The sequence below is a fragment of the Nelumbo lutea genome, chromosome 6 (genome assembly GCF_056320005.1).
Source record: "Nelumbo lutea isolate HS-2025 chromosome 6, American lotus-T2T, whole genome shotgun sequence".
NCBI lineage: Eukaryota > Viridiplantae > Streptophyta > Magnoliopsida > Proteales > Nelumbonaceae > Nelumbo > Nelumbo lutea.
In genome coordinates, this window is record NC_142689.1 from 30,091,507 (window position 1) to 30,114,708 (window position 23,202).

The 23,202-nt window shown below is 39.2% G+C and overlaps 1 protein-coding gene across 1 annotated transcript in view; it reads right to left on the minus strand.

Annotated features, from left to right (window-relative positions):
- The window catches only part of EMB2766 (structural constituent of nuclear pore), a 53,433-nt gene that overhangs the window by 21,781 nt on the left and 8,450 nt on the right, over positions 1-23,202 (minus strand). Inside the window, exons 2-5 of the mRNA XM_088949195.1 lie at positions 17,257-17,377; positions 15,296-15,377; positions 14,842-14,964; positions 13,021-13,098 (exon numbers count right to left, since the gene is read on the minus strand). Coding sequence (XP_088805321.1) covers positions 13,021-13,098; positions 14,842-14,964; positions 15,296-15,377; positions 17,257-17,377 — 404 coding nt within the window. The remainder of the gene's footprint in view (positions 1-13,020; positions 13,099-14,841; positions 14,965-15,295; positions 15,378-17,256; positions 17,378-23,202) is intronic.

Genomic DNA, 23,202 nt, shown 5'->3' on the forward strand with positions numbered 1-23,202 from the left:
ACCAAACCAATGGTATTCGGTCAGTGAATACCAGAATATGCACATTCACTCGATCAGTGAATGTGCCTCAATGGTCCCTGTTCCTTTCTCCCTCAATGCACATTCACTTGAAACTTGCAGATATCAAGCACCTGATCAAACAGCATTCAAGCTACCAGCTTGTCTACCCGCTGAAGATCTTCAAGAAATAAGAAAACTGACTTGTATATTTGAGTAGCAATAACAGAAACCAGGAGTTGCGGTGATGAATAATGAATTAGATGTCGGTCAACAAAATCTTGGTTAAAGGGTGAATCTTCACTGCTGTGTGTGAGCTTCCTCTCCAAGGAGAGGTTTTTGTCCAACGAAGTTTCAGATAAGAAAATAAAATGAACTATGAAAGGGCAAAACTGAGTTTTTAAACAAAAAAAAATCACCCATGCATGATGCCACATGCAAACCGATCTTGACAGATTGCAAACGGAGGGGAGGTCTTTGACTGAGGACATCACCCAACAAGGGAGGTCTTAGTCCAAATTGAAAAGAAAAGGGAAGTTTCAGCATTTGTGAGAAATGTGAAGGGAAGTTCAAGTCTTTTACCCAAAAATTATTAGGAACACACGAAAGGATGCAAGAAAAGAAACAATGAACCTGTCAAAGAGACGGGTATGAATGCAACAATACCTTTGAAACAATATTAGAAATACACATATATACATACACATGGAGGCTTAAGTGACAAAAAAAATCCTAGATTTGGCAGGAAAATCCACAAACCCACCATCAAAAAAGAAAACCTACTAACCATTTATTAATAATGGCACTAAATAAACTGAGAACACCAAAGACATCATATACCGTCCTAGATTTAGAATAAATTGTATCGCAACTTCTAAAAGTACAAGGATCCTAAGATCAAATTATACAAAAATGATCAGAAACTTTATCACATGCAACCATGAGGTTTGGACATGCAGGTCAAACACCATACTAGGACCCCTTCAAATATATCTAGAGGTGACAAATATAGTGTTAAGTCCAAGACTGATTTCTTATGTGCTCTACACTAGAGCTGTTTAGTTTCTTATTCTTTTGGTTTTATATTGTGTGGGGAAGCAGGGAGGAGGTTAATAAATATTAGATTTTTTTATCAACAGTTAATGAATATTAGATTAGGCAAATAAATATACAACATTTTTTATCAGAAACAATAACTTTCATTAGAGATAAATTAACCTGAAATACAGAATTCAACCCTTATTAGAAAAGGTTGATCCAATAAACATCAAACATTACAGCACTGCCCAAAAAAGACTCTCCCTTACAGTCCCTTGTTCTGCTAGGGCGTCAGCAAAACCATTTGCTGATCTCCTTACCCACTTGAACCAAACACCCACCTCCCTCGTTATGCTAAGAATTTCCCTTATCAGCTGTCTATATTGTCAAATTCCCAGCTGCCCTGATTGCATCCACCCAATTACCAACTTGGAGTCTCCCTCTATCTCAATCTGCTGTAGCCCCAACTGTTTGGCCAGTTTTACACCTTGATGTAGTGCCAAGATTTCCGCTCTTAAGGAATCTCCAACTCCTAATGGACCTGAAAACAAAGCCATTATCTTGCCTTCATTATCTCAGAAAACACCTCCTATACCAGATGGGCCCGGATTACCTATAGAGCTTCCATCAAAGTTCAGTTTCACCCTTTGTTGTGCCGGTGGGGACCAAACTTCCTGTACCATAGCTTTGGAAGTAGTAGTAGATGCCACAATACCCCAACTTCTATAAATGTCTTCAACTGAGAAATCCTTAAAAAGATCACAGGATTTCAACCAATGGATAACCTTAGTAGTTATTCCTTCCACAACCTCTTCCTTGGATCTACATCTGCCTTTAAAGATCCTATTGTTTCTTTCCTCCCACTGACAACAATAAATATACAACATTTACAAGCACTCGAAGTGGTTACTCCAAAATCTAAGAAGAGACTCATGAACGATAACAGTTTCACTTAATAAAGTCAAAAGTTTTGGATAAAATACAGCTTCTAGGCTCATGCTTTATATCATAAAAAACAGAACAGCTCACATAAAGAAATTGTTTTGTACACTGAATTACAGAAATTTTCGTTTCTTCCAAACAGCCATCCTGACACAACTAATGCACTCAAATCGAACCTTGAACAGGAAGAAGATTCTTTGAACCAGAACATATCCAAAATCTTAGGCAACCTAGCAGTTGGATGATAAGATACTAGATCCCAAATAGACCCCAAAAATAAAGAACTAGCTACTGTTGAAAACCAGTCATGCTGTCTATTTCTTTTAGTGACACTTCTATTGACTTGGGAGTAATCCTGTAATCCTGTGAATTGTGTTTGCATCAGTACCCCTACTTGGAGGGAACTAACCCTCAAGTTTGTATCATCTTCTCTCTTGTCACCTTCCAAATAACCAAGTAATGAACTTTAGTTTGTACAGCAATCAAACCCTTGCTTGGCAAGTATTCTCTGCCATCATCATCAATTCATCATTACCACCAAGATCGCTCTAGATCAAAAACATCAAAACTAGAACCAACACCAACTGAACTGGCAAATCAATCTAATAGGCATGAGAAATCATCATTCTTAATCTTGAAAGTCTTGCATATAATCTTTCTCTTACTAAGCTAGGAGTAAGTACCAACTAGACAAAAAGCAATCAGGTAAACAATAGCCATGTCTCCAAGAGACTAGAACCTGCTACACTTGTAAGCACAGGTTTTATACAAGGCATTTGACTTATCAATGTTTAGGCAAATGTCCCCATGCAGTTTGTGTACTTCTTTGGCCATATTGGTAGCCTGTAGGGTTCCTTAAATAATCACACACTATTTCGGTTTAGGAAAGACTGATGTTGTTAGCCCATCCAAATGCTAGATTGTGATGGTTGCTCCCTAGTGAACTCAGAGCCACCAAGAATGCAGGGAGTATTTATTAGGAACTTGACAGATAATGCCATCCAATCATACTTTTCCTTCTCTCAAAAAAAGACCATCCTTCCCTTATGAAGCCAGTGTTTTAAAAGCGTGCAGAGGTCAATTTGCGCCTGAGGCACAAGGCACAAGGCGAGGCATGGTCCTTTTGAAGCAATGCACAAAAATTTAAAAAGAATGTTAAAAATCAAAATAAGAATGTTTGAAGCAATGCACACCAAGCGTATGCCTTTTGAAAGGGCTGCGCCTAAGACCTAGGTGAGGCGCATACCCTAAAATGCGCCTCACCTGTGCGCCTAGGCACACCTTTTAAATCACTGTATGACGCCCAATTGGACCGGCGCCTCCCTTAAAACTGAAATAAAAGCCTTGTTGCAGGGCATCCATCTTATGATCTCAAATGGAGATTTAACAAGAATCATACATCATAAATGGGTTTTATGAGAGTTGAGACATTGATGATAGCAGTGGGACTGGAACTGAGAATTACTTTTCAAATGTTAATGGCAGGCTTTTGTGGGCTTTCAGCAGCCCAATTGGTGAGAAAGATGTTCCAGCATCTGAACTTAGAGCTCTCATTGTGGGGTTAATAATGTTAGAACTATCCAAGCAACACCTTAGTTTGTTGAAGGCAATAAAGCTATTTTCACCTGGTTAGTGACAGAAAAGATCATGGCTTCCCACTGCTTAAAGTTTTTCCGAAACTATTTTCACCTGGTTAGTGACAGAAAAGATCATGGCTTCCCACTGCTTAAAGTTTTTCCGAAAGATCACCCAAGCAACAAGTTAGAACCTCCATCAGCTGCAATTATGATGATCTCGTTACAGCCTCCCTCCCTCCCTCTCTCTCTCTCTCGTGCCGAAGAGTGGCACGAGATGCTACCTCTCTTGAAAGTAAAAGTGTAACAACCAAATCATTACAAGGTTGCCAGCATTGATTGAGTCTCCTATTCCCACTAGACCAGAGTATAAAGCCAAGATATTACTGTCCTTATCTCTCAATACCCCCCGATGCCTGAGGGGCAATGATTTCCTTGACTACTACCATCAAAATTCAGTTAAACCCATTCATCAGGTGGCGAAGTCCGATCTACAATGACTTTTTCTTTCCTGCAGGAGTTGTTTGCCACTACTGACTAGTTTCATAAAAGTCATCAAAGGAAACACAGCGGAAAAAATCCAAAGTTCTCAGCCAGTTAATTGCCCTTGTTAGGATACACTCCTTAACAAGTAAGAGGCTTTTTTCCTTTTCTTGAAAGATTCTTGCATTTCTTTCTTCTCAATTTGTCCAAAGTGTCGCAGCTGCTGCAGCTCTAATACATTTCCACACAGTCTTCCCTCCTCTAATGGACCATACAAAGGTCGAGGGGTCAAAACGCAAACTTACATTTGAAGGCCAGTTCCACTTGCATGCAAACAAGGCAAAAATCCAATCCCAAATAGCCACAGCAAAAGAACAGGAAGTTACTAAGTGGAAGCAACCCTCAGCATTGACTTTGCAAAGAATACACCAGTTAGGGGATAGGCATATGAAAGGCTTTTTCTTCTGCAAACAATCTAAAGTATTAATTTACATTGACAATAGAATCGAAGTATCGAGCCGAGGAAGATGAGAGAACAACAGCCTCCATCGTTCCCACACAGTCCTCTAAAGTCAAGCTAATGGGAAGAAGACCTTCCAGAGGTGAGTTCGTTAGAGAAATGGAGTTCGTGCAGGCAGGTCAGTGGAGGAGATCCTTGAAGATAGAAGCAAAAAAAATCATGTTCGAAGAGATGAGAATCAAGGGGAAGGTAAGCCTGAAGGTAAGGGAAGCGAAAAAGGGTACAATATTGCTGGAAGGATTAGAAGTGATCGAGTGGCTAAGAGAGTTCATAGTTGGAGCCTGTTCAAAAGGTAAGCAGATAAACTGGCAGGATTTTAGTACATTAGAAGGGAGAAGATATGTTGTTGAACGTAAGAAGAAAAGAAAAGGCTTCTTCATAGCTTTGGCTGAATTTTTTTGGTAAGGGACGAAGGCAACTGGTGTGTCTACCAGCAGGAAAACAGAACCAAGGATGGGGGGAACTTGACTGGTTGTTCAAAGAGTTTTTAGCTCAAAGAGTAGCAAATGATATAAAAGCCTAAATAAGGGAGGAGAAGGCATACCTCAGCAACAGCAGGGTAGAACAAGAGCCAGTGGTCATGGCAAAAACAAAAGGCCAATGCAGAATGGTGGGAGGTCTAGAGAGAGAAGAGTGGGATAGTAAGTTTGTGATACAAGCCAAGGGAAAGGTTAATGATTGGAGGAAGGTAGCTGACTTACTGGCAACCAGGTTGAAGCTGAAGAGTGTCTTCATAATAACCCCCTTCGATAACTGTAAAGCCCTCCTAGATCCAATAGAGAATGAATTGGAAATATCAGCTATCAATGTTCAGGCTGATTTCGGATCATTCACAGTCTTTAAATGGAATCCAACATCCAACTCCAAGGATTTATTTGTCGAAGATGGTGTGGTGGTGCGTGTAATAGGCTTGCCATTTCATCTATGGAAACAAGAAGTACCAGAGTCTATAGCAGTATTGTGTGGAGGAATCTTGAAAGGAGCTTTCTGGGGCGATCTTTATTCAGTAGCAATCCTGCTAAGTGGTGTGAAAGCCAGAAGACATTCCACGAAAGGTAGAGGTACGAACAGAGGGGAGTTTTGTCTCTGTGGCTAGCATCCTCCATTGAAGCAGGGCTGTGGAAGGAGGCTCGTAAGGTAGGAGGGGAGGAGGAAGAAGAAGCATTACATGGACTTCTGAGATTGGTTAATTCAAATGGGAAGGAATGTTTTGCTAAAAAGGGCCAACAAATTCTAGGAAGCCAAAAAGCTTTGAGGCAGATGGAAGGTCAAACTTGTAGAAAGCAAGAAAAGGCTATGACAAATGGCAGATCTTTTGCACAGGTGGTGTCAGGGGAAATAAACAAAATTTTACCAGTGTCTAAAGGGAGAGGGATGAACCAGCAACCTCAGACAAGGAGGATTGCTGGTTCGACCATTAAAACAGGGGGGCGTGATTTGTTAAGAGGTCACGTGGGAGGAAAAGACTTAAAAAATGGGCCCAATCAAGTGGATCACTTTTCTGGTGGACCGGAGAAGGCAACTCAAGTAAAGGCTTTAAAGTTGGGTTCTTATATTACAAGTGTTGAGCCCAAGGCCCATTAAAAGACAGATGGGCCAACGGACCCTTTAAGTAAGCATGTGACTAGGAGGAGGGATGAGCTGATAGACAAGATTAAGTGTTTATCTTCTTCTACCCCGAATCCCTCCTTCGACCGAACAGTTCATACGCAAAATCTCAAGACTCTCAGTCTCGAGGCTCTCTACAGTGGGTCCCATCCAACCTGGCGAGCCGTCTCTCACCAGATAGGCGCAACCTGAGATACCTGAAGCCTAGTGATTTGAACAGAATAGGGTTTGATGATTGGTTGAGTGAACAAAACAGCAGTGACGATTCTAATAGAGACGAAACTTTAAGTTTGGGAAGTCTGTCTCCGAAAAGCAACAATGATTTACTTGAAATAGAAAGTTTGCATACAGAGTTGTTGTTTTTAGAGGAAGAGATTGAAGAGGCAGGTGGCGAGAAGACTAGAAATGTTGAAGAAAATGGTCCTAAAGCTGTGAAAACTCCTCTTCCCTTCGTCGAGGGAGCTGACCCTGAGTCTAATGAGTTACATGATGTTGGTGGAGAGGGACAAGAATCGGTCGTGAGGATGGATGTGGGTATTCCAATGTCGGAAACACAGAGGAAGGTTTTCCAAGTGGGTAGGTCGTCAGGAAGTGATTCTTTCACTATGTCTACTTCACAACTTTGTCCAAAAAGGGGAAAGGCCTTAAAACCATTTGTCGCCTGTCAGCAACTCAATTCTAGTGATTCTAGTCATACCCCCGTCCTACCAGGTATGGGTGTCAATTCTTTTTTAGGTACTGACTTGTCTGCTATGCATGTAACAGATATTCCAGCTTCCCATCCAGGAGGTTCTGATGCAAGAGAGAGGCTGATAGTGGAAAGAGGAGAGAGGGTGATGGAAGGAAGTAGTAAGGGGGAGGCGGACAGAATTCGGGAGTTGATCTGTACAATGATGGAGGAACTAAAAAAAAAATGAAGGATTCTTAGAGAGATATTGTAGCCAAAATAAGTGTAAGCAGGGTAGAATTCTTCCTCAGACATTGGCTGGAAAGGATGGAGACAAGAAAAAGCATGATTGTTGTATTAGGAAGGGGGGGGGGGGGGGGAAGGAACAAAGAAGAAAAAAATATCTGAAGTGGAAAGGTTAATCTCAGACATTGAGGGGGATTTAGAATTCAGTGGTAGAGGAAATAGGAGGAAGGGCCTAAAATGAGGAGATTATGGCCTTTTCGTGGGTTTCTTTTTGCTATTTTGTCTCAATGAAAATTATTAGCTGGAATGTAAGAGGGTTAGGGAGTGCAAGAAAGAGAAGGGTGATCAAAGACCTTCTCCAAAGGGAAAAACCCAATATTGTGTTGTTACAAGAATCCAAAATGATGGAATTAGATGAGAGATGGGTGAAGAGTTTTTGGAGGTCTAGAGGTTTAGGCTGGAGCTCGTCTCCTTCTTGGGGAGCCTCGGAGGGGACCATAACACTGTGGAGGGAGGATGTGGTGGAAGTAGTGGAAAAATTGATAGGCAGATTCTCAGTTTCCATTAAGTGTAAGAATGTAGAGAATGGGTGTGTATGGGTCTTAACCAATGTTTATGGCCCTAATTCCTATAGAGAGAGGAATGAGATGTGGGAGGAACTATATGCAATCAAGGGGCTATTGGATGGCCCTTGGTGCCTGGGCAGGGATTTTAATGTCATTAGATTCTCTGATGAAACCAGTAATCCCCAACAGGTAATTACAACAAGCATGAGGAAATTTAATGGTTTTATTGAAGAATGTGAACTGAAGGAAATACCTCTACTGCAAGCCAGTTACACTTGGTCCAACCTTCAGAAAACCCCTTTGTGTTCGAAGTTGGACAGGTCCTTATTTAACATTGCCTGGGAGAATAGTTTGGAAAACTTGGTTGCTAGAGCGTTACCTAGGGTCACCTCCGATCACTGTCCTATCCAGATAGGTACTGAGTTTTTTCCTATAAAACCCAAACCTTTTAGATTCGAAAATATGTGTCTTACCCATCCAAATTTTGTGAAAAAGTGAAGGAATGGTGGGGTGAGGAGGAAAGGGGGTAAGATGGAAGGGGATCAAGTTTCATAAGAAATTAAAAAGGTTGAGAGCCAAAATAAAAGAGTGGAATAGAGATCATTTTGGTAGAATTGAGGAGCAAAAATTGTGCCTAATCTCTTGAATAGAAAACTTGGATGTAAAGGAATCTCAAAATGGATTGACCGAGGAGGACAGAGTGTTAAGGAGACAATTGAAAAAGGATTTGGAAGAGGTCTTACTGAGGGAAGAAATCAGTTGGAGACAAAAATCTAGACACGAGTGGATTAATGAAGGCGATGGGAACACTAGATTTTTCCATGATTTGGAAAATGGGAGATGAAGAAAGAATCTTGTGACCAAGCTAGAGATAGGAGAGGAGGTGATTACCAACTAGGATGACATAGCCAGAAAATTTGTGGACCACATCAAATCAATTTATAGAAGACCCTTGAGTGAGAGAGTAGTCGTGGAAGGGGTGGAATGGCCAAGAATTGATGACGGAGTGGCAAGGTGGCTAGAAAGGGATTTTGAGGAAGAAGAGATTAAGAAAGTTGTCTTTCTAATGGATTGGTCCAAGGCTCCAGGTCCAGATGGCTTTACAATGGGTTTTTATCAAGACTGTTGGGAGGTGTTGAAAGAGGATTTAGTTGAAGTCTTTAAGGAATTTGCAGACAATCACATGATAAGCCCTGGAATTAATGCCACATTTTTGGCCTTGATACCTAAGAAGAATGATGCCAACCACCCAAAAGATTATAGGCCTATTAGTCTAGTGACAAGCATCTATAAAATTATGGCTTAAGTGCTCTCGTTGAGGATCAAAACAGTCCTCACTTTTATCATTAGTGAAACCCAGGGGGCTTTCATTCAAGGGCGACAAATAATAGATCAGATCTTAATTGTGAATGAGTGTGTGGAGGAAATGAAAAGGTGTAGTAAGAGAGGTTTCATTTGTAAATTGGATCTTGAAAAGGCCTATGATTTGGTGGACTGGAAGTTTTTATTAGAGGTTATGTGAAACTGTGGATTTGGGGACAAGTGGTGTAGTTGGATTTTTGGGTGTATCAGTACTTTGTCACTACTCTATTCTAGTAAATGTATGGTGAGGGACTTTTTTCCAGCTTGCAGGGGTGTCAGGCAAGGGGATCCACTCTCACCCTCCCTTTTTACCTTAGTAGCTGATGTGATTAGTAGGATCATTACTAAGGCTGACAGTGAAGATGCCATTAGGGGTTGGAGAATAGGGAGACACCAAGTCCCCGTCACCCACCTTCAGTTTGCAGATGACCTAATGATCTTTTGTGAATGAGGTTTTAGTGAAAAGGTAGCAAACCTAAAGGAGCTAATCAAAGGATTTGAAAGTATTTCTAATTTGAGAATAAATTTGGAAAAGAGCTGCATAGCGGGTATAAATTTGGAGGTAGGGGAGGTCGAGGCTATTGTGGAGTGTCTTGAGTGTTCCACCTCTACTTGGCCTATGTCATATTTAGGGCTTCCTTTAGGGGCAAATCCTAGGGAGAGTAGATTTTGGACCCTAGTGATAGAAAAGTTTGAGAAGAGATTAGCCTCATGGAAGAGGAATTATGTCTCTTTAGAAGGGAGAATTACCCTAATAAGAGCTACCTTGGCTAACTTACCTACCTGTTTTTTGTCTGTTTTTAGGATACCAATTAGGGAAGCTAGGAAACTAGAGATGTTGATGAGAGATTTCTTATGGGAGCCGGGACAAGAAAAAAATGATCACTTGGTTAATTGGGAAATTGTGTGCAGAAGTAAAGAAGAGGGGGGTTTGGGACTTGGGAGGGTAACTAGAAAAAAACAAGCTCTGTTAGGGAAATGGTTGTGGCGATGGCCATTGGAAAGAGAGAGATTGTGGCATGAGGTGGTGGGAAGCATTCATGGGAGGTCAGAGAATGGATGGGATGTTGGTGTATCAAGGCAAGCTAACCTAGCAGCACCTTGGAAGGCCATTCACAACACCCATCCTCAATTCCTCAATTTTATCAAGTATGAAGTTTGTTCTGGCAACACTGTTCATTTTTGGGAGGATATTTGGGTAGGAGACACACCTTTAAAGGATATGTTCCCTTCACTATTTTCTGTTTCTTTGTACAAAAAAGAGGTGGTCTCAAAATTTGTCTCACCTTTGGGAACACCCTTAGATCCTACTTGGGATTTTGGGTTTTGTAGAGGACTTAGGGATGATGAAATTGAATCTATTACTGTTTTGCTTGGTTGTCTTAATCAAGTTTGTTTGGATCCCTCCAAGTCAGATAAGAGGGTATGGACTCCTAGACCCAATGAAACCTTCACTTGTGCTTCTTTCTTCAAGTCCACCTCTCAACTTTCTACTCACCAACCCTTTCCGTCAAAAGAAATTTGGTGCAGGCCAGTTCCCCAAAAAATTATGGCATTTTGTTGGGAAGTAATCCATGGGAAAGTAAACACTCTAGATAACCTACAAAAGAGAAGACTTTTCCTCTGTATTTCTCCTAATTGGTGTATCCTCTGTAGAGCTCACAGTGAGGATTGTTACCACCTATTAATATCTTGTCCCTTTTCTGCAAACCTTTGGGCTTGGCTACTTCCGTTGTTTGGGAGTAGTTGGAGTCTTACCAGCAAAAGTTCACATGCTCTTCAACCATTCTACCTTTTATTGGCCTACAACAATAGGGAGAATTATGCGGAGATGTGCTCGTGCTGCCTTGATTTGGACTCTTTGGGAAGAAAGGAATATTAGAAATTTTCAAGAAAAGGAAAGGAGCAGTCAGGAATTGAAAGACTGTGTGTTAAATAGGGCAATACCTTGGTTGAAGACCTTGGAAATCTTTCATCAATTCTCCTTTAATGACCTTTGGAGAAATTGGCCAGCAGTAGCGAGGTGTTCATCTCTAAAGGGCAAATCAATTACAAGCTGGTCTCCTCCATCCGAAGGCTCACTAAAGTTGAACTTTGATGGAAGTAGCATGGATAATCCAGGATTATCCGGAATGGGGGGTGCTTTGAGAAATGAGAAGGGAGAGATTTTGTTGCTCTACTCAGGTCCCTTGGGAATTGGGGACTCCATTAGGGCAGAACTTTTAGTTGTTGTACAAGGAGTGCAATTTGCAAACCAGCTAGGAATACAACACCTAACAATCGAGGGGGATTCCAAAGTGGTGGTGGGTTGGTTGAAAAATCCTGAAGAGGCTATGTGGTGTTACAAGAATGAAATGAAGAAATTTAGTTGGTTGACAAGGAATATGTTGGTCACTGTACAGTGGGTTGGGAGATCAGCAAATACTTTGTCAGATGTGTTAGCTAAGCAAGGGGTAAATAGGGAAGAATTGTTTTGGGCTCAGTTGTGATTCTTGCTTTTCTTTCCTAGTTTACTTGTAAGATTCAAGGAGGTGCTGCAGCCCGCACCTCTCCCTGGGATGTTGTATGAACTCACTCCATATCTGCTTCTTAATTAATAAATTTATTATCATTCATCAAAAAAAAAATCTAAAAGTAGTGATCTTCCCACGAAACACCTTCCAGCATAACAGAATAACTTTAGGAGGAATGGGTCTAATCCAAAACTCCTTGACTGGACAGACATCTTGAGCAGGGGGAGAGCAAAGTGCCTTGACGAAATAAGCACAAGTAAAGATGCCTTTTGGGTGGGGAGACCAAATCCTCTTATCTGGCTTTAGAGGATCCAAACAAACACTATCTAGGACATGAAGAAGCTCCAAAACACCAACAGAATTGTTTTTTTTATGAATAACACCAACAAAATTGTTGCCGGTTTGGCTTCCCTAATCTTCAGATTTCACAACTGTACAACAGAGGCCTCAAACAGTCTCCCCTTCTCTCCTTCAGACATGTGAAATATTAAAAACCCTCTTATGTCTTAATTTTCTTTATTAAAATCTATCATTACTCTTCTCTAATAAAATCATTCTTAACCCCCCCCCTCAACAGACAATATTTGTAACATCTCCTCCCACCCCATTAAATCCCTCCCTTACTTCCTATTAAATATCCTTGAGACTCTTTTGACCTTGTCTAATAAAACATGGGTATAAACTAGATGGGTTGGGTGGGTTTAAGGGCCAACCCTAGACCAACATTTAACATTGACCTCAGCCTGGATTTGAATGGGTTTGCTTGCTAGTATACAAAGAGTCCAAAGTTTCGATTTTACAATTCAAGAACCCCCCCCCCAAACAAGCCCATGATTTGGCCAAAAAGCAGGTGTTTTAAGTGAACTTTACTCCATGAAGAGGGCACTAAGAGGATTATGAGAACCACCTTGGCCCCAAGTGGAAGCTGTTTATTCAAACCCAATAGTATGATCATTCTCCTTTGCAATAACCCATATATGGAAAAAGGTTCCTTACATGAGCCCATATATTTTTGCCACATGGAGGGATCTTGTGATTGATCCAGACTATCCAATCAGATAAGAGACCCACTAGATTGGCCACATGCTCAATCCCAAAGTGAGCTTCTTTAATTATCAAAAAATGAGCTTTTTTCGGATCAATAATGAATAACTGTATTAATTCTGAAACTCAAAGCATCCAAAAGGATACAAAGAAACTGTACAAGCAGTATCTGTCAAACCAAAATGTTGCATTTAAATCAAGAATTTACAGCAAATACCAGGCCCATGAATAGAGGGTGGGTAGAGGACTTTGAAGACATCTTTTAATCTCTAAACTAATTTATCATGTGTAAGATTCTTTGATTGTTTAGGGAAACTCACTGAATTGCCCAACTAGAAACCTAATCCCTACACACACAGGATGTGAACATTTATCTTAAGACATTTAAAACAACAACACCAGGGTGCTTGTGGGAAATGGGGCCATTGAACTACAAAAGTCATTTTAGTAAATCGCATACCTCTTGTTGATGAGTCTCAATCAACTCCAATTGTCGCTCCAAGTTAGCTTGTGTCTCAACTACTTTTGCTACTTCAATCTGATATTAAAAATATGCACATAAAAATCACAACCTAGAATATTGATAAAAAGAATTCAAGATAAGGTCAAATAATACATGCAACTATCAAAAACAATGATAAATGTAAAATAGAACCATAATATATCATTAATCCTCACAAACAAGCATTATCAAAAACCAGTCCTCCCCTTATTGAAATAGAATGTAAAAAGTGCGTTTTAACATGAGGTTTTATCTCACAAAAGGCTAGGATATGCTACCCACACATACCCCCAAGATGCTACAGCCACAGATCTGAAAAATCTCACCATGAATGACAATTGCAATGTTCCCGATGTATGGCTTTAGTGTCTTTTAGGTAGCAGATCAGGATTCCAATACAGTATCTCACAATTTTTTTTCTCAAGGTACAACAAAATGACAGACCAAAGACCAAGTCAAATGTTTCAAGCAAGAAAAAATCTTTTTCTGGGATTAGTGAAATGATATAGAGATTTATTGATAAAAAGAAAATGGTAACGCGTTGCATAAAGCAATGAAAACAAGGGGGGAGGGGGAGCGAACAAAAATCCTTGGCTAATTTAAAGTAATTTTCATGTTTAGTACCCCCTCCCCACTTACACCCAAACTTTGGTCCTAACCTAGCCCAAACAGCTAGTATTAAATGGAGAGCCCCCAATACACATTGTTTTGTTTAACCATGCCCTTGCAAGGGCATCTGCCAAGTCAGCTAACCTTGGACCCACTTGAATGAGCTGTTCACACAGTGCCAAAAATGTAGCCCCATGATAAGATATGGTAGATAAGCAAAGGACCTTTTCCACCCTTCCCCATCCATCTAATCACCACCTGATTGCCTCCCTCCACATCCAAAGATGTCCAATCCACTGTAACTGCTAATCTGAGCTGAGTGATACTAGTTCAACCTTTGGATATTGCTTTTTTTTTGATAAATAAATTGAACCCTTGGATATTGCTTATGAAGCAACAGTCTAAAGTATAATGTTCACTTCTTGGAGTGACAACATTCTTTGAATAAGACAACTAATAAGTAGGGTTAGGATTTGGTAGGATTCAGATACAACCCAATGTTATAATGGACACAAGGGTTTCTTACTTTCTTTCGAGATACAAACGCACAGACTATGTTACCTGGATACAGCAAATGCATGGCTGGAACTGGGTGTGGTATCAGATACGGAAATTACAGTAAAAATTAAAGTATCCAACACAATACAACATCCTTGTCTGGGCATCCAGGTATCATAGCATACAGGCAGATGCGATCTCAGGAGATGTTAGGTTATCCAATTATAACTTTTCTATTAATCCAGATAGACTTCGTTGAAAGAAGTCAGGATGGATTTCGGAATGGAATAGACAAACAATTGTGGGTTATCCAATTACATCCATTCTTGTCAGTTAACCTATAACTGGTGATGCATTACCACGCATTGGGCCTTGACCAGAAAACACAGGATCATGTTCCAACATCCAAGATGCCAAAAAACAACAACATACACAAAAGGCAAATATCAAAATATACCCGGTGACGCCATTTTACTAGAGCATTATCATAAGCACAAGAGTAAAATAATTTACAATTTAAACCATATTTAAGTTGCTTTTCTAATTATAGGTTAGAGATCTAAATAAAATCATAAATGGACACATTAACTTAAAATTTCAAACTTGATTGAGTTAACAAAACCTCTAAAAATTAATGCATAAAAATTTTCTCAAGTTGGACGATTGGATCACCTCAAGCCTAAGAAGAACATCCCTATTCTGAAGGATCCTCCTATCCCACTCAGCCATTGCACAAGCCTGCTTTCGAAATTTCCCAGTCCGTTCTTGTAGCTCAGAGTTCCACTCTTTGATAATCTGAAAATTAAATAAATATAGAAGTAATGGAGGAATGACAGAAAAATTATAACCAACCAAAAGAAAGAACCAGGAAATCTAAAAAATGTGAAAGAAAGACAAATTGTGATGAATGACAAGCCACAATTTTTCAAAAGAAAAGGACATGATTCAGACACATATTCTTCCACAGAAGTACAGTTCCCCTACACCCATCAACAAAAGCATAGTTCCCAAACAATCATCATGAGGCATAGGCACAAAGGGGTTGTCTTTGAAACAGTTAGAGCAAGAAATACCTTTAAGCTCATTAAGAACAAGATAGATGGATTTTAAGCTCATTAAGAAATACCTCCTCAGCAGTTTTTCCAGTGATCTCAGACGGTAATTTTGGTGCAGGAGATACTGTTGCACTGACAGTTGAAGACACAGTTCTACAGAAAAAGAAAGCAGAAAAGAAGATATTAAATCCATAATTACAAATCATATTACTTGGGCATTTTCAAGAAAAGATGGAAATTCTCATTGGACTTTTAACACTAGTTTGTTTTCTGAGTTATGACATAAAAAGTCAAAAGAACATTTAAAGGTCAAACTAAAACTAAAAAAAAAAATCAAGAGAATAAATAGGGCCTGGGAAGATGTTACAAATGTCATATTATAACCTAGAAATGAAAATTATATTACTGGGCATTTTCAGGACAGAAAATGAAAACCCTCATCAGATTTTAAATGCAAGGTTGTTTTGTAAAGGTCATGAGAAATTTAAAATACTATATTACAAACAAATAAAGTAGAATTTGCAGCATAAAATAGGAAGATACCATAAAAAAGGCCATTACCCAATGTTGGTCCATTGGTCCCAGCTATTTGGAGATTTGGGAGGAGTGGACTGGATAAGGACCTAATCATTTTTAGCACAAAGTGGCCACTCTCAGACTAGAACCAACATCTCACACCTGTCAACCTGAGAATTTACCATTACACCAAGCAATGGCCCTTACAAAGATACCATAACTAAAGCATAATTAAACTGTTACTAGTTACTAAAACCTAAAATTCATACTAAAGGGGTCTGTATAATTGTCAAGGGTCACCTAAAATTCATACTAAACCCATGACTAGACAGTTTTCATGGGTCGCCTTGCCCAATGCCAGATGTTTTTCCTTTAGGCACTCACCCAGATAATTAGGTGCATGCCTAGGCAACTAGGTGGGCACTTAGATTGCCTATTCAGATTGTTGGCCCACACATATTATAATCATTTTCTATTGGTTACTTTTATCTTACTAGAATACACCCCATTACATGCTATATTTTTTATTATGAGAATTATAATAAAACAAAACTATGAAAGTTTCTAGTCTTTGTCTAGGGTTTGAGCTCTGAACCAATTAGAGAAAAGAAAAATGAGAAATCTCTCTTCTTAAACAGTCCAAGTTGTCCTATTACTCCTGTATTTTATTTTCTTATTTTATTTAGGAATATTTTTGGGAATGAAACAGGGGCTCCTGCACCCCATCTTTCTAAAATTTTTTCTGTATTTTTTGCATTCTCTTTGGAACGAAACAGGGGCTCTGTCCCCTAATTTTTCTCTCTTATTTTCGCTGCATTCCTCCATTTTTCACTCCTCTCGGCTATGGATAGTAATTAGTTGCTTCTTATTTGCTATATTGAATTGTTAGTTAAATATTGAAATTAATATATTTAAGTGATGAATATACGATGGCAGTTTATGTTTTTACATGAAATGTACACTTACCTGAAAGATTTTCTTGCTGATAGTTAATGTAAAGGTTTGTTGATTGGTATACAAAACTAATAAACCAGCTTAGGAGGGGTAGGGATCTATAGATTTTAAATTTTCAATTTCCACCACCTAGGCGCCTAGGCACCTGGGTGCCCTGTAGTTGCCTAGGCTCGCCTAGGTGCCTTGACAACTATGGGGGTCTGCTAATGGCAGACTGAATGGCTTATTGCTTTGTCTTTTAGTGAATAAGCCATTCAGTGGGTGGTAGGCTCCTTCATGGCTGAAACACCCTCACATGCCATTCATCCATAGGAGTGCACTCCCTACTTAATAAATGTCCGTTAAAAAACAAAGAAGTAAGCTACTAAGTTCAGCTAAATCAGCCATTATCAAAAGGCCGACAATCTTGTTAACATATATTTTGTAATATCAAGATCATGAATATAGGATAATCTTTACTTATATAGCAGGAAATCTAAGAAATCATCAGGAGACTTAAGAATCATCATAGATTGCCCTGGAGAGAAAAATTTAAATCATAACCAGGGCAAGGTGCACGGACCCACTACTGGTAGTTACAGCAACAGTAGATGATGTCTGAGCTGCACTGCTGCTGATACCAGAAAAACTGAATTTTGGTGCTGAGTCAGTTAAGGCAGCTGTAGAACTTGAAGCAGCAACACCTATAAAAAGAAGTTCCATGATTACAATAAAACGAGAACTACATTAAAGAAACATCCACTAGCCAATACCTACTAGAGGAGGAGGATCAAATATTGGTAGGACAAACCCACTATAAACAGATGAACATAGAAAGAGAGAGAATCAAGAGAAACAGAGAGATGTTATAGTGATAAGATTAAACTAATCTAAACAAGTTAATCAAAATGGGCATCACTGAGGTCCCAGAAAAGCTATAAATTGATCAATTAAAAATGAAGGTAGGATGACAGTCTTTCTTGAATAAAGAAAGGTGGCAATAGGGTGGTTAATCAGATAGGCCACATAACCAATAACAGAGACATGTATAGACTGTATTGGGATAGGATGGATCTGATTCTGATTTGATAAAACATGACCTTTCCGGGTTTGATTTCAGCTGTGTTACATGAACTCTTTGAAACTAATAAACAAATCATGTTACAACAAGCATATAGATTGATCAACCGTTGCCATGTCCGTAACATGAAAGTAAAACATCTCAAATACTTACTATAAAATCTAGGTAAGAATTATAAAATTTGTAATGGTAACAATCAAAGGCATTGGATCAATAGTATGAGAAAAATACAAAATAACAAATGTACAAGAACGATATCAATATAAAAAGTGTGAACCCATCCCAAAGCTGCACAAGGTAAAGAACTTTTTCACAACTCATAAAGACAAAAAGATAAAGGTCGTAAAACAAAAAGAAACAAAATATAAGATGTATGATATAGACATCAATAAAAAAGTGTGAAACCATCCCAAAGCTGTACAAGGAAGAACTTATTCACAGTTCATAAAGACAAAAAGATAAAAGAAACAACAAGAGCTTAAAATCTCCCCTGCATCCTAACATGGGAGAGCCAAACGCACCTCACAACATTTTCATTGGTAAAGAATCCGCCAAATTACCAGCCAGTCTTGGCATACATGAGAAAGGTGTTCACAAAGTGAATACCAGGGTCCAGGATTCCTCTAATGGTATGGATTAACCTCCACAAGAAACACCTCCTCCCCAAAGCCCATCCAGCCACTTCTGTAGTATGACCTTCCTTCAGCAGCCCATCCAGCCATCAGTTCAAATTGATGGGCAATTTGTAAATGATAAGAGAAATAGACCTTAAAAATTCTTCTGTTGTATTCTTATATTATTGATAAGACTGAGCAACAAAATCTCTAGGAAAAAGCCAAACTTCCCAAAGGAACCGGTGTTACATGTCATGAGTTCACTTCTAAATGTTATTATGTTTAGCTAGAACATCTGCTAAATAGTTTCCTTTTCCTAGAATCAATTGAAACTGAACTCCAAGTTCCCACACTAGTTTCATAATCTAAGTGTGTCTGTGCTTCCATGGTCCAAGACTGTTATTTAACAAACTGCCCATAATAATGCAAGTCTCTCCCTCCACCAAGATGGTTCTGAGGTTCAGTGACTTACCAAGCTTTAGTCCATGCCCCATGGTGTACTGCATACAATTCAGCATTCAATGAATTGCCAATTTGCCATTACCTATGGGGCCTGAATACAATGCCATTTTCACTCCATTCCTTCCCTAAACACCCCACCAATGCCTGATCTTCCAGGATTCCCTACATTGCTAATGTTGTTCATCCGTTCATTCCAATAAAGTATCTTCTTAAAAGGCAATTAAAGTTATAAAATCATTGTTTTTTATGTCAGAAATAAGAATTTAAGACCCAAACATGGGCTTGTTCGGGCTTGCTTCAAGGGGCGTGATCGGAGGTCTGGGGGTGGAGCCCCCAGCCCAGCCGTTAGGCTCAAAAAAAAAAGGCAAAAAGCACAGAATTTTAAAAGGTGCACACCTGGGCTGAGGCACAATGTGCATCAGGCGCACGCGGGTGCACCTAGGACCTGGGCAAGGCACATACCCTAAAATGCGCCTTGCATGTGTGCCTAGGCGCGCCTTTTAAATCACTGTTCTGAACCATGAGTGAACAAAATCATTTTTGAGATAGAGGGGAGAGAGAGAGAGAGAGAGGAAAATTTAATAAATAAGATTAGACACTTGCCTATTAATAGCTTCAAAACTCACATGCAAGTAACTTGAAACAAACTTCTCATTTCATTACTTCAGTTCTAAAAATTCAATTGACTATTTTTTTTATTCTTTGACCAATGCACACTCCAAAACATTTTTTAAGGTTCTGACTCCTTCGAGTCAAGCTATTAAATTGCAATTCCAAATACTCTCGAGGTGCTGACTCCTAGAGAAACCTAGTTGTGGATTCCTAGGGTATTCTCTCATTATTTTCTCCTCTTCTTACTCTACAGCTTTAGGGGCCATTGCTTGGTTTAACAGTAAAATCTCGGGCTGACAAGCATGAGAACACAGGTTCATGTCTGAGAAAAGCCACTTTGTGCAAAAAAGTTTTAAAAAAAAAAAGTGTCAAAAGTTAGGTCCTTATCCAATGCACCTGTCCCAAGATCCCAGATAGCTAGGACCAACATTGGACAATGGCCCTTTTTTGGTATTCTACAGCTCTGTTTCAGATCTGGTTTTGGCATTGTTCCTACACATTAGGTCTGCATTTCAGTACTGTGATTCTTGTCCTACATCATTAAGTAGCCATCATCTTGAAAGTGTTACTCCATCTGGTTAATGGGATGGCAAAGGATATGGCTAAGGGCATAGAAAAATCAGGAATTAAGAGGTGAAAGTTTATTAAGTTTCCAAATGCAATTTTGTAATATAGGGATGAATTGATCTTTGTAATATTTTTTATAACTTATTCTAACTTTTCATTACTTAATAAAAGTTAAGGCACACAAGTTGAAATGCCAGATAAAATTGACTAGGTTCCTCTTTATTTTGTGGTTCACTTCAAGGTAAAAACACAAGTTACTAATAGATAAGGAGAACAAAACAAGAACTGGAAGAAATTGTGAGGGAGGCAGAGATTAGCTGGAGATAGAAATATAGGTGTAGGTGGCTATGGGATGGGAATGGAAACACTAGTTTTTTCCATACACTGGCAAATGGCAGGATGAGGAAAAATTTAGTTTCCAGGTTGGAGTGGAATGGCTCAATTTTGACAAAAGAAAAGGAGATGGCATAAGCTCCCATAGACCATTTCTAAGCCATCTATACAACCCAGAGGGCGTAAGAGAAAAACTAGGTGATTTTGAGTGGAGAGCTGGATCTAAGGAGATAAAGCCCCTAGAACATTTCTTTAAGACCCAAGAGATAAAAGATGCAATTTTTTCTATGAAGAGGGATAAAGCACCAGGTACAGATGGTTTTACAATGGCTTTTTATCAAGATTGTTGGGAGATTATTTAGAATGATCTTGTGGTGGTGTTTGCTGAATTTTATGAGAGAGGCAAATTTAACTAAGGTGCCAACGTGACATTTATTGCCTTGAAAATAAAGAATGTCCTTCCATCTTTAATATCTCCCAAGGACTTCATACCTATAAGTTTGGTGGAAAGCATGTATAAAGTGATTTCTAAGGTGTTGGCTTTGAGAATAAAGAATGCCCTTCCATCTTTAATATCTCCAAACTAAGGATCCTTTGTTTTTGAGAGAAAAATAATTGATTAGATCCTTACTGCTAATTGCAAAATAAGAAAAAAAAAGGGGGGGGAAGTGGTTGATTTTCAAACTTGATTTGGAAAAGGCTTATGACATGGTGGATTGAGAATTCCTACTAGAAGTGTTAGTTGTAGACTTGTAGGGTTTTGGAGAAAGGTTGTGCAAGTGGATAAGGGGCTGCATTGAGACCCACTTTCCTTGTTCCTGTTCACTTTAGTAGCTAATGTATTGAGTAAAATGACTCTAAAGGCTGGCGTTGATAACATGATTAGAGGTTGGAGAACTGAAAGGAATGCAATGGCGGTACCATGGTAACACATTTGCAGTTTGTGGATGCCCTTATTTTGTTGTTGGAAGGGGATTCAGAAGAACTTCTAAACTTAAATAGATCGGTGACCAAATTAGAAAGAATTTCAAATCTCAAAGTAAACTAGGAAAAGAGTTGTGTTGCAGGAGTTAATGGGTAGAACTACATTAGTTAAGTTCACTTTGGCTAATTTGCTTATCTATTTCCAATCTAACTTCAAGATTCCTAGTAAGGTTGCCATTCAACTAGCGAAGATAATAAGGAATTTCCTATGAGAACTGGGAGATACAAAGAACAGCCGTTTGGTGAAATGGGAGGTGGTATCTAGAAGTAGGAATAATGGGGGGTTAGGTATGGGAAATATTTGGGTAAGGAATTTAACATTGTTCAGAAAATGGATATGGAGATTTCCCTTGGAGAAAGATAAGTTGTAGCACAAAGTGGTTGTAAGCATTCATGGATTGGCATTTTGGCAAACAACAGATGGGATGCTGGCTTCAACCATAATGCTTTTCGATTTTCTCCTTGGAAAGCTATTCATTGTATTTTCCCTTCCCTTCTTCCCTATTTCAAGTATAACGCTTGTGTAGGTAATGAAGTGTTTTTCTGGGAAGATGCCTGATTCAAGAATACCTCTTTTAAAGCATAGTTTTCAAGGTGCCAAGGTGAGGCGAGGCAACAGGAGGGCACCTTGTCGCCTAGGCGATGAATTTTTTAAGTAAAACCCTAGATCCTAGGGTAGTTCCCTAGGTTCCATAACCATCTTTCCTTAATAATTGTTCATAATTTTCATAAGTATAAATTTCATGTTTAAGTCTAGAAAATCAACATTTTATGAGAAGAAAAAGAACAAAGTAAAGAAAATTCAAAAAATATAGGGGCTGGACCCCTACTTTTGTTATAGGAAAGAAGAAAAGAAAAGGTGGAAGAAGAAGAAGAAGAAGAAGAAGAAAATGTGTTTTTTAAGTTCTTCCCTTGCTTATAGGTTCAGGTTTTGAAAATTTTGAGGGTTCAATCAAGGATCAAAATTTCAATATGATACACCCCGTATCGGGTGTATTGTATTGTATCTTTGGGGTCTCGATACCTGTTTACAGGTGTTTTCGGGGACCCATTTTTTAAATTATATATATATATTTAAAAATGAAATTGAAAACCGTTAGCGTAGGGGTATTTCTGTCTTTATACCTTGATTGATGTTGCTGATCTATAATGTTGTGTTGAAACATGTGCTCTTAACTTAAGGGCACATAGGTCTTTTCAGTTATGTTTTAATAATAATATAAATACTTACTGGCCGACTGGGAGAAGTTAGGTTGACTCTTTCAATTCGAACCAGAATTCTCTCTTCTCTCTTTCTCTCTTTCTCTCTTTCTCTATCACTCTTTCTTCTTCTGCGTAACTGAACTCAGTCAGGCCGAACTCTAAGGCAGACCTGAATTCTAACATGGTATCAGAGCCAGGTTAAATCTGCCTAGATTTCTGCTTGCCTAGGGTTCATTCTCTGTGCACCCTATCTAGGGTTTTCCTCTTTTTTTCTGTATTCGATTGGAGATAAGGGAAAGGGCTAAAAAGGAGTGATCGCCCTCTTCCCTTGGGGGTCTCTATGCCTCCAATCAGGTCGTATGTGGTCGGTTGTTGTGATTTCTAAGATCACCCTCTCCTACTAGAGGAAGAATAGAGGGCCGAACTGTGTGTGGCTGTTGTGTGTGAAGCGGCTGTTGTGTGTGGACTGCTCTCCTGCTCGCATGGGTGTTACTTCAGCGATAAGGTAAGAGATTTCAGTTCTTGATATCAGTTATGGATTAAATAGGAGGTGTGTTTCAGACCATTTGCTAGTGTTTCGGCCAGTAAGTACTAGGGTTTATGCTGATTTCTTTGTGCATGTTGAAGGAAGAGATATGATCATATAGTGGTGAGATTTCAGGTAGTTGTAGGA